The sequence below is a fragment of the Notamacropus eugenii genome, chromosome 5 (genome assembly GCF_028372415.1).
Source record: "Notamacropus eugenii isolate mMacEug1 chromosome 5, mMacEug1.pri_v2, whole genome shotgun sequence".
NCBI lineage: Eukaryota > Metazoa > Chordata > Mammalia > Diprotodontia > Macropodidae > Notamacropus > Notamacropus eugenii.
The window spans coordinates 315,611,171-315,623,922 of NC_092876.1; the positions used below are offsets into that span (position 1 = coordinate 315,611,171).

The 12,752-nt window shown below is 35.0% G+C and overlaps 1 protein-coding gene across 1 annotated transcript in view; it reads left to right on the plus strand.

Annotated features, from left to right (window-relative positions):
- Positions 1-12,752, plus strand: part of CNTNAP5 (contactin associated protein family member 5) — a 951,365-nt gene that overhangs the window by 505,215 nt on the left and 433,398 nt on the right. The window contains exon 10 of the mRNA XM_072613412.1: positions 423-594. Within this exon, the coding sequence (XP_072469513.1) occupies positions 423-594 (172 nt within the window). The remainder of the gene's footprint in view (positions 1-422; positions 595-12,752) is intronic.

The following is a 12,752-nucleotide window of genomic DNA, read 5'->3' on the forward strand; positions in this document are numbered from 1 at the left end:
TACAATGATTCCTTACCTACAGTGCAGTTTCCATGGAAAGTGTAATTTAAAACTAAAGCCAATATTTAGTTTTTTTCAAGACAGAATGCATATTTCTATGTATCTTTATTGTATAACTCTCTTTGGATCAGGTACACCATGCAATTGAATTATAAAGTTTACCAAACATAAAATGAAAGACAGAAATTTGTTGCAGTGCTGTGAGATTCTTTAATACTTTTTCTCTGCACCAAGATTATGCCTCACTTTGTACTGTTTCTGTCCCTTTCCTTGAAATGCTAGGATTTACAACAAAAGCATGTGTACTGCTGTGAATGAAAAGTACTACAGATAATTAGACCTCAAGGTCTTCTATCAATAGGTCACCAAAGAAATGACTGATCATTTCAGTATTCTTCTTCATCTTTTTCTCTCTCCCACAGGGTGCCCAGACAATTTCACCGATTCCCAATGTTTAAATCCCATTAAGGCTTTCCAAGGCTGCATGAGGCTCATCTTTATTGATAACCAGCCCAAGGACCTCATTTCAGTTCAGCAAGGTTCCCTGGGGAATTTCAGTGATTTACACATTGATCTGTGTAGCATCAAAGACAGGTAATTATTGTCTCTTCTCCTCCTCCCTGTTCCCATTCTCACTGTTTAAAGTCTGAGTTTCTTTAAGCACAATTCTAATCTGCCAGCATTATCCACATTAGATATAATCGAGTCACCAAATGCAAAATGTTTCTAAAAGGATTCCAGGATGAAGAAAAATGGTTTAAATTAGTTGAGTCTCCCTTCATGTTGACTTGAAATGAATATGATATGCAAATTAAATCAAAATATGAACTTGTAGAAGGATTAAAATTTTACGCATAAACAACATTTGATTATGTTGAAATTAAAAGTAGAAAAGAAGAAGGAAGGGAGAAATTACTTCTTTCAAAACATTTCATTGCTTCTTGAAATGCTTATTTTTGTTAGTGGAGATTGGCCAACATCATGTGTTTGAAATATGCCTTTCTGACAGCAACTTTACTTAAATAAAACTTAGGTAAAAAGAATACCTCAGCATGCATCATCAGCTCTAGTTGGTATCTGTTGATTCACGTGGTTACTTTAGGCTAGACAAAATGGGGTCCTGGCTAAAGAGCATTAATTGTGTCACCTAGTATTTAGAAAGACCCAAAATTAAGAGATCCTAAGAAGAAGCATGATTTCTTTCATCTCAGTTGACTCCTCTTTCTCAATCAAGGTCTGCCTCTTCTTGAAGGAGGAAAAAAAAATCTCTAAATTCAAAGGAGGGGAAGTATAGGGATAAATAAATTCTTTATCCTCACTGCAGTTCCCTAGGTTGCCCTGTTTCTCAAGAGGGAATCCTGAGCTCCTTCCCTCCATGTGTTCGAAGTCCAGGAATATGCTACCATAAATCAGAAATGTAAATTGTTTGGCCAGGGGAATTTGAAGCCTCACTGATATGATTAGGCAGAACTTGACTTGCATGTTTCCTTTCAAATATTTGAAATGTGATTCCAAGCAAATTATCCTTCCTTCTTTCTTCTCCTAATCTATTCCTTTCCTCTTCTAACCTTCTGGGAAAGAAGGAAATAGATGTGTGTGTGTGGGGGGGGGGTATGTATGTTTCATTAGAATTTATTATTTTATAAAACTTGGGATGAGAAAAAAGTATACAAATGAATCATTACTACCCTGACAACTCTTGTTAATGGTAAGAATATTAAAGCACATTTCATTAACTACTCCCATTTCTCTAGTAAAGGTGCTAAGTAATATTTATCAATGGGGTCCTTTCTGATACCTTCATAACTCTATAGGACATTCACTTGTAATGGCCAGTAAAATTGAGATCTTTCGATGTTTTTGTTTTAGTATAATAAAATGCCTGATTGAATCTTGCCTTTATCAAGAGGCGAGAGTCTTTCCTAGGGGTAGTACAGAAACAAGAGTTTCTTTAACTAGAAACAGTATATGGATTTGTATTGTTAATGTGTTTAAGGATCTTCTCTACCCATTGATGGGCCTGTCCATTGTGGGAAGCTTGATTAGGGGAGTTGTTTTGTAGGAGCGTCCCAAGTACCTTTTGTTTTTTGAGGCACTGGGTCAGAAGGTTGTGATGTCCTCTGGCTCTAAAAATGGTATAAATACTCTGAGTTGAGGTTTTACTTTGGAGCTCAGTTTTTGGTAAGAAGGTTTGAGTGCCAGATGAGGATTCTGGGAAGCTGCTAAGGAGCACCCCTCCATTTTGAGAACCCAGATGGCATGTGTCCCTCTCTGGTAACGATGGTCAGACATTTGGGGTTCAATTGTCCAGTTGTCTGTTGAATTCAGCCAGAGGAGTCCATGTCTGTTGTGTTTTTTGTTTTTTTTTTTTTAAATTTCCCTCTATTTTCTTTGAAATTCAGGCCATTTCTGTTTATCTTCTGATTTCTCTGTGTTTTCCTTGAAGTTCAGGATGATACATGTACTTGGTTAAAGGAATGATATATGCTTGATAAAAGTGATTGTTAACCCCTTGGAAGTTATTTTCCTTTTATGAATGCAGATCTAAGAACCTGTGATATCAGGGTTCTACCTCTGTGTATGTTGTAGTGCTTATTGATACAGCACATTACTTTTGATCATATAAAAGGCATTGCCAAACACACTCTAATTTTGTATAATTGTGTTGTGCCTTATTGTATTATATTCTATTGTGTTTGTTTAATTGTATAAAAGAGATTGCATTTAACTATGTGAGAAAAATAACATTTTTTACTTAATTTAGCAGAGAATGCATTTTACAGAAAAGGATAGCTATCTATGGAAGGACTTGGTTTAGTTACTTAGCTAATTCTTTCTTGATATGAATATAATGAGTTGGGTATTTTTTTGTTTGTTTTTTTGGTCAATTTGATTCAGTCTGGGTTTTGGAAGCAAGAGTTAATTAAGTAATATCTATTATAACGAGCCAGCATTATCATAAGTGCATTTATCTATGGCATTATCAGTTGATGCCAGTGATCAGTTTTGTCAACTTAATTCAGCAAATACTTATTAAATACCTTTTACAGCACCAAAATAAAGGAAAACATAACAGTGGTTCAGTGGAAAGATTGTTTACGCATTGTTTGATCCTGAGCAATTCACTTAACACATATAGATGACAATTTCCTTTTTTGTCTAATGGGTGAAAGTTCAACTGTATGACATTAGAAATCCCTTTTCAGTCTAAATCTATGATCCTATGAACAAACCTTTGATTGTGCTAGATACCATGGGGGAATCAGAGAAGAATTTGATATCTTCCCCTGTCCTCCTTCAATATTTAAAAAGAAATACTTTCAATGTAGTTAAAGAGGACTATCTTGTTTTGAGTTCAAAGTTGAACCTCCTTTTATACAAATAACTAAATAAACATGCACACACATATACACACATATATACATGTAAACATATATGTATGAGGACATATATATACTTCATGTATTCAAAACTGTCAAGTCAATTCCATCAAACAAATACTTATTAATTGCCAACTATGTTCCAGGCATTGTATTTAGGGGATGTAAAGATAAAAACAAAAATGAAACATCGTTTCCTTCAAAGAGCTTATATTCCAATGGAGGGAAGTGGCAGAACATGATGTACACAAATTAATCCATGCAAAATATATATAAGGAGAATATAGAATTGTTTGGAGGGAACATGAAAAACTGAGGGAGTCGGGAAAGAACTCTTTATAAGAAATGGTACTTGATTTGAACCTTGAAGGGAGGTATGGATTGTAAGAGGCAGACATAAGCAGTGTTTTTTCCAAGAATGAGGGTGAATTCATGCAAAGGTAGTGCACAGAGATAGCAGACAGAATATTGACAGAGAAGAGTAAATAGGTCACCATTTTTGGAACATAAAGTATGTGAGGAAAAAAATACCATGATATAATCCTGAAAAAGTTAGGTAGTAGTTATGTTGTAAAGGGCTTTAAAACACAGAAAAAGACTTATATTGTATCCTAGAGGCAATTGCAAAAACTGGAGCTTATTAAGGAAGTTAGTAATACGAACAAAGCTATAACATAATGAATTTGATAATCATTGCTATTCTATAATGTTATCAAAATCTTTTTCTGTTCCCAATAATTACAAAAATATTTTTAAGTACCTACTACATGATTGCTTTTAGACTAGATAAAGTGGAAAATAGATGAAATGGAAGTCATAACCATCATCTTTCGATCACAGATTTTTAACAGAAAAATAACTAAGAATTTGGTCAAGTAGGTTAATGCTGTACTGAATTCATACATGAATTGGTATCAAAATATCATGAGCATGTAATTATATCTTTACATTGAAAATTTATTCTAGAATATGACAGAGAGCTTTGCCTTAGGCTCTGAATTTTGAGAAGGGAAATCACTATACTTTGAAAGGCATATGCTTTGGCTGGAATCAGACAACCAGATTTGCTTGTTGCCTTAATCTGAGGAGACTGGAGGGGAGATAAGATAGACCTTACTAACTAAAATAAAATAATTAGTGTGGGCATTAATATTCCTCTCTGACCTCCAATTTCAAATTTTTCCACAGCCTAGCTCCTTTAACAGTAATTCAACTGGATAAAAATAATGTAAAGAAAGATCTCTCCAAAAGTTAATTTTCTTCAATCATGTATTCTCTTAGAAATAAACTTGTATATAGTTGGCCTCATCATGATATTATTTTTCATCTCCAAGATACTATATCATAAATATAGCATATTTCTCAAACTAGACCAGTTTCTTATCTGCTGCTTCTCTAAAGAAATAAAGCTGGTGTTCTTATGATGCTCCAACTTTTTAGTACCCATGCACTTTCTATCACTTACCCTGTGCTTAAAGCCAGTTTGAATCCATATAATTACCTCCCATAGATCCCATGGAAATGCCACCCTACAAGATAGTTCTCACTAAAGACATTGATTACTAATAGCCTCAAGTTTGTAGTCATTAATGGCTGACAAATTTCTCCATAGTTTCCCTCACATGCTGACCTTCTTTCTAACCCTCAAATACATAAACTTGCATTCTTCTAACTTTATACCTATGTTTCACTCCTTAGGGAGGAGAATGTAGACAGGGTACTTTTCAGTTTTATTTTAAAAGCAGCTGCTGTGGAATGTGGATACCTGGAATGTGATCCAATAGACACATCTTAAGTTTTATCACCACCAGAGAGAGCCTCCCCAATCCTGTCATTTGCACAGCCCTACCTATTAATCAAATCCAATGCACATCCCAAATTCTTCACGTCCCTAAATGGCAGTATTCTCTCTGTTCTTTGATTCCTAATGTCACTTATTATCTGTACTGTGATATGCTAAGTGACATTATTAAATACATAGTTCATAGTGCCTTTTATTATTATCTGCTTCTTCATAGAGGTATGTATTAACTACACAAATAGACTGCAGACTGTGAAATAAGGAAATTCACCTTATACTCTTCAATATCTCCTGCAGAAATTAGCATAGTATTTTACAATTAATTGATAAGTGGGAATAATATGGGAATAAATAAATATGGGAATAATGGATCATTGTTTGTGATGATTCCATACAGCAATGCAAAGTACTCTTTGTGGATGATAGTACATGATTGAGTGTTGTCTACTTTGAAAAATCCATCATCAATATCAAAAAGCGTTTATTAAGCATAGTCCCTAATTATTCTTTAGTTAACTGGTGTAGAAAATGTCTACTAGATCATCAATTTGTTACATACCTGCTATGACCTTGTAGAATAATATAATATTTTGAGTCAAAAAGGCCTGGAAAATTATTTAATTTAATACCCACAGCAAACATATTAGAACACTAAGGCACAAAGAGAAGTGACTTGTCTTTGTAATAGTTCATTTAGTCTTACTTCCTCATTTTGCAGATGGGGAAACTGTTCCCTAGTGAGGGTAAAGAATTGATCCCAGGCCATCCAGTATCTAACATGTAGGTACTGGTTTCCAGACTCGAAGTTCTGTCTCTGAAATCCAGTATTCTTTCTACTACCCAGCACTTTAGATGGTTCAGCTACTTTAAAAAAGAGCCAACTAGGATCCAATAGTCTTCTCAGGATACTGCTCTTTCCATTACACCTTCTAAAGAGTAATTCTATCAAAAATTAACTGAATCAAATTTGTAATTTTTTGGATATAATATTGAGCAATTTCATTTACTTTGTGGAAACCCAAGAAGTCAGGAAATGGAGTTTCTCCTAACCAGACCCTTCCCTTTCCCTGCGCGTTGTTTCTTAAGAAAGCATCTGGCAAGCACTCTGGTCAAGCTTCCCCCTTACTTTGTTCAGAGTACTAAGTGTTTGGAGTACTGTTTGCATGTGGTAGTGGGAGTGGTGGGGGAGGTAAATAGCATGTTGGATATCCTCCTGTTAAGACATTTTGGCTAAAATCCACATTGGCTGTAGGAGTATGTTCTCAATAGAGAATAGTATTTAAAAGGTTATAGTAGTAATCCATATGTCTCCTTCATGATTGCCCAAAGTTAGAATTATCTACTGTGTGGTACAAGAAAGATTTCTTCATGGGCAGATTTTTCCTAATTAGAGAACTTCTTCCAAAAGTTAAAAAAATTAAAGTTTTTCAGAAGCATCTGTTATAGCAATCAGCCATTTTGATTGATAATAGATTCAGAACTAGAAGAAACCCCAGAGGTCACTAAATCCAAACCACTCATCTTATAAATGAGGAAACTGAGGACCAGAGAATTTAAGTATCTTGTTCAAATTTATCTTGGTAACAAACAGGAAAGATGAAGTTTGACCCCATGTTTTCTTATTCCAGATTCAGTTCTATTTCCATGAAACCACAGTGATATTGGTTATTTTTTGTGATCTTTGTATTATTCTGTTCTCTAGAAATGTTGGATGATGTCTAGCTTGAAATAATTCTAAAGCATATTTGGAAATCTGAAACAAAAATAAAATAAATATTAATATAGCTGTAGTGTCCTATGATTGACCCTTAGATCTGACAAGGGAGAACTTCCCTTAGGTTAAAACTTCATTACCATTACAAATTACTTTCAATGAATCAAAGACTATTTATGAAGCATCTGCTGTATAGATCACATTTACTCAGCATTTAATAACACATGAAATGTTTTGTATACTGTATTCAAATTGTGTCTAACCTGTGATAGATGCTATTTTGTGAAATTAAAAAAGGATATGTTAACAAACTTGCCCTCTGGGAGCTTATAATCAAGTTGGTGAGACAAGAAAAAGAAAAATGAAAAATTACATAATAATATGGCAATCTATTCAAAATGTGAAATGATTATTATAAACAGTAAGTAATATAGAGTTTCAGAAGAGATAGGAATTAGGTTGGGGACTAGGGTAACTAGTGCAGATCAAAAACTATTTCTTGGAAGAAACTAGGAAGTTCCATAAAATGAGTTCTAGCTAAAAGTAGATGAAGAAAATTTTATACTAGTAGCAATAGTCCATTTTAAACCTTGGCAGCTATTGTTAGGTATCTTTTGCTGAATATAAATCTAGAAGTTTTTTGAACATCTAACCTTTGGAGAAGTACAGAAAAGTAAAACCTAACAATGGCTTGCTTTCAGAAGAAAAGTTGATCATTATGATGACAAAATGGTATTCTTTCACCTGTGCATGAATAAGGGCAAATAGAAGCTGTCTTTGATTCACAGATTGCAAGTAAAAACACAAAAATCTAGATATCTTAAAATGCCATGGTTCTGAGATTTCAGAAGATCAGGACATTTTTCTCTTTCACAGTTGCTCACCCACCCCAATTTATAGTCTGATATATTGATGCTGGAGAGGAAGTCAAGACAATGATCCAGGCTAAACTAGTGAAAAACATCTGCAGTCTTCCCTTTTAGAGAAATGTTTATGATGTCTGAGTTAGAAATTCAGATAGAGTACATTGTATAGAAAAAAATTGATCAGTATCAGAAAGGACTTGAATTGTCTTTTCCTTTTTCCATTTGATGGAAATCCCTTTGAGATTCCTGGCTATATTTGACAAACATCTGGCCTTAGGATCTGTAGGCTTTTATGAGGAGTTTATATATTGCCAAATTTGGTAGTATTTTTTGCTTGCTTAACTTTAATTATACATTGTTGGACACTTGAAATCACAGGAACAATAACTCCAACTCCAATAATTATTGATTGACTGTTCTGTGAAGGGAGGAAAAATGTGCTAGCTATGATATATGCAGTGGGCAATTGGTGATGTCATAGTGGAATATGGAGAGTTTGGGAGTAATAGATTTGGGAGTATTAGAGAGTACATAAATGCTTTAGAGGCAATCTGTTATTGTGAAAGAACACTGAATTGAAAGTCAGAGAGCCAAAGTTTCAATCCAAAATCTTGTCATTTTGGATATTGTGACCTTGGATATTTTAGTCAACCACAATGGACCTCAGTTCCTTCATCTGTAAGCTATTTGATATCTGAAATGCAATTGAAATCCTATGTAGCATTTAAGGAATCATAAAATGCACCTCTTTTTTAAAGACCTCACAAGTTCCTGTGTAGGAGAGGTGAGAATGCGACGGATAGGTGGAATATAAGCATGAAGGGTTAAATAGCAAGGGAAAAGCTAAATAACTCTAGATAATGATATTTTATAGCTGGAAGATGCCCAAATATCTTTTATTTCAACTGCCTTATTAGCATTGAATAATGTCATTCATGATCCAGTTCTGAATTGGTCTTATAAATTGTAATATTATGACCTCATAGGACAAACTCTTAATGGGGGTAGTGCTCTAGGCAGACTTCATAGAGGGAGTGAGCCTTTACCTGGTTCATGAAGAATAGGTAAGATGTGCTAAATAGAATGAAGGAAAACATTCCTCCATTGGAGGAATTGGAGAAGGCAGTATGTGAGAAGGTATTCAGATAATATCTTGGAGAAAATGCAGAAATAGAAATCAAGAGTACTGGAAAATAATGCTATACTAAAGTAAAGCGGAGCTGGTTAGGATAACAAATAGCAGGTAATAAATTCAAATATTTTGTACTATCAGGAAATAGGTAACAAAGATTTTTGAATAAGTGATAGGATAATAATAACTCACCTATACAACTTTTTTTTTAATATTGCAAGATGTTTGTATACCTTTGCTTACTTGATTTTCACAGCACACTTATGAGGTTATTTCTATAGATATTATTTTCCCCATTTTTCAGTTGAGGAAACTGAATCTTAGAGATGATAAGGGACTTATCCATAGTCATTCAGCTAATAAATATCAGAGGTAAGATTTGAACCGAAACCTTTCCTGAGTATAAATTTAGCGTTCTTTAAACAATTCCATAGGAGACAGAGCAAAGATGGTGGAGTAAAGGTAGAGACTCCCTTGAGCTCTCCAGAAACCACTCCAAATACCTCTAAGTAATGACTTTAAGTGAGTTGTAGAGCAGCAGAATTCAGAAGAAGACCAGTTGAAACAATTTTCCAGCTCCAGACAGTTTAGAAGATCTGCAGGAAAGATCTGTTGATTCAGGGTGAGAGAACAAGACAGTCCAGCTCAGACTGTGGCAGTTCAAACAGAACCCCAGCACACCAGAAGTAAGCCTCAGAGACTCACTCAGTGGCAGGAGTGGTGGTTTTCAGACCTCTCAGCCTACTGACAGTAATGGAGCAGATGATGGGTCAGAAGGAAATTTATAGACATCCTTTTGCTGGTGCCTGCAGCTGTTTCATTGTTAAATTTGGATCTAGGTAGCAGTGCCTGTTCTAGCAGGAATACTAGCACAACAGAGTTTGCAGCCACATGGGAGCAGGGACCTAGTCACAGTTCCAGGATTGGAAGGAGTACTTTTGGTCTCTCACAAACCAATACGCCATGCAGGACAGTAGTAAATACATCTCTCCCTAGATCACCTAGATTATACCATCTTGAAAGAGCCAGAACTTTTAAGTCACCAAAATTATCTCTTAAAATAGCTATACAAAGAAATCTGAAGCTTGGGACAGTGCCCCCTCTACTTGGAAAGCAGAGATCCACTTTAGCATAGAGTTAAAAGTTAAGAAAAAGACTGGAAAATGAGTAAATATCAGAAAAAAAATGGCCATTAAAATCACTGTGGTGACACAGAAAATGAAAACACCCACTCAGAAGAAAACAAAGGCAAAATTCTTGCATCCAAAGCTACAAAGAAAAATATGAATTGGTCTCAAATCATGGAAAAATTCAAAAAGTATTTTAAAAATCAAGTGAGAGAGTAAATATTGAGAAGAGAAATGAGAATGATACAAGGAAATAATGGAAAGAGTCAACAGCTTGGTAAAAGTGGAACAAAAACAATATTGAAGAAAATAATACCTTAAAAATAGAAAAGATCAAATGATAAAAGAGTTACAAAAATCCAATGAGGAGAATAATGCCTTAAAAGCAGAATTAACCAAATGGGAAAATGGTACAAAAACTCACTGAGTAAAATATTTTCTTAAAAGATAGAATTGGGCAACTGGAAAATTGTGGTTTGTTCCCCAAGAGGACCATGGGATCAGGGAAATGATAATATAATATGCAATTGACTTTGATTGGGTAAGAGAAGGCTGTGCAAAGTTGTGAGCCTCACTTTCCCCTCCAGAGCCATCTGAGTCCAGTGGCCAGATACCCATTAGGGTGATGGGAGATGGCCCAGGATACAAAAAGAGACCTTGGGCTTATTAATCTAAGGTCTTTTCAGGTTCTCACTTTGAGTGAGACAATGTCCTTTCAGTAAATACATCTCTTTAAGAAGTGAGTCAAGGGTTCACCCTTTTAATAAAAAAAAAAATCAGAGAGAGGGGAAGACACTCAGGGTTGCTGGACAAAAGTGAGTTACTATTTACATTCACTCTGAGGCAGGAGGGCTCCAAAAGTAACCATTAAATGGTGCTTGGGCAGGGACCTATTGTTATCCAATCCATGAGATCCAGAGTGCATTGGGTTTAAGGTTTGATCTTCGAGAAAAAAATCTAGCCAGTAAGCCCCAAGTTAACTAGGCAGCTTTTGGCTATCAAAATTTCCCTTCTTTTGGGCAAAGTACCATCAAGTAATGAGAGAAGAGAGGAGAGGAGAGGAAACAAGAGAAGAGGAGAAGAGAGGATGAGCTAACTTGCCCAAGTGGAACTGACCAGTTCAGGCAGCTCAGACTACTCAAAATTGACTCAAAAAACAATAAAATAAAATCAAAAGAATAAATAAAAATGGAAGAAAATATGAAATATCTCTTTGGAAAAAAAACTGACATGGAAAATAGATACAGGAGAAATAATTTAAGAATTATTGGATGACCTGAAAGTCATGATAAAAAACAATCACAGACATGATCATTCAAGAAATTATTGAAGAAAACTGCCTTGATATTCTCGAACCAGAGGGTAAAATAGAAAATTGAAGAATCAATTGATCACCTTCTGAAAGAGATCCCAAAATGAAAACTCCCAGGAATATTATAGCCAAATTCCAAAGCTGTCAGATCAAGGAGAAAATACTCAAAGCAACCAAAAAGAAACTATTCAAATATCATGGAGTCACAGTCAGGATAACACAAGATTCAGCAGGTTCTATATTGATAGGATCAGAAGGTTTGAAATATGATATTCCAGAGAACAAAAGAGCTGGAATTACAACCACAAATCACCTACTCACCAAAACTGAATATGATCTTTCAATTGAACAAAATGGATTTTCAATGAAATAGAGGATTTTCAAATATTCCTGATTAAAAGACCAGAGATGAACAGGAAATTCAATAGACTTTTGAATAGAAAAATCAATACAAGATGTTAAAGAAGCAAGAAAAAGTAAACAAGAAAGAGAGGAAGCAGAGAGTAGAGTATGTGAACCTTACTCTCATCAGAATTGACTCAAAGAGGGAGTAATATACACATGTGGTTGTTTGGAAACATGCCAATCTCATGAAAATAACTCAAAACCAAAGAGGGAAGAGGAAGATGATTTATTTTCTTGTCTTAAGTTATGGGTGCCCTTGATAGAGAACAGACACACAGACAAGCCAAACTGGGTCTTTTTTATGGGATTAGTACTTCCTGGTTCCTCCCTTCAGAATTATAATTGGTCCCAGCTCTTTCCAGTTGCAATCTTTCTAGCCCACATGTCATTCCTTGATGTGTTCCCTCTTCCTGAACATGCTTCAACACAATCCCTGTATGGTCAATATCGTCCCCAACCTAAATTATCATAAACCAAAGTTAATTTTTTTTTCCTTTTCCCTGATAATTACATTACTCAGTTCTTGTTCATGGACTGACCCTAGTAGTGCCTTATTTTTTCCCCTTTTCCTTTAATTATGCATTTTCAATTGTTTCTAAGGCAAAGAAACTGTAATATTTCAAAGTTCTTTTCCCCTTTCAACTAAAATCTAGCCCATAGTACATACTGGCATTAATATCCATTCCTGTAAATGAATGTTTCCCCTGCTTTCTCTCTCTTCTTTCTTAGGTCTTCTGCTTCTAGAGGTGTTTCTCTTCCATCCCTCCTTTCTTTTGTTTAAATTGCCTCTATCATAGTTCTATAGGCAAGGTAATACCATTACTACTTGGGAGGAAAGATGATTCCTTACTTAATAAAATCTACTTATACTGTGAACACAAGGAAAACAGCTTAAGACATTCCTATCCTGTCATTACTCTCACTAACCTGGCTGTAGTGGTAAAAGTAAAATAAAAAATTCTCACATCATGACATAAAATACAGGACTTCCAGAGGTAAGTACATCATAAAGGAC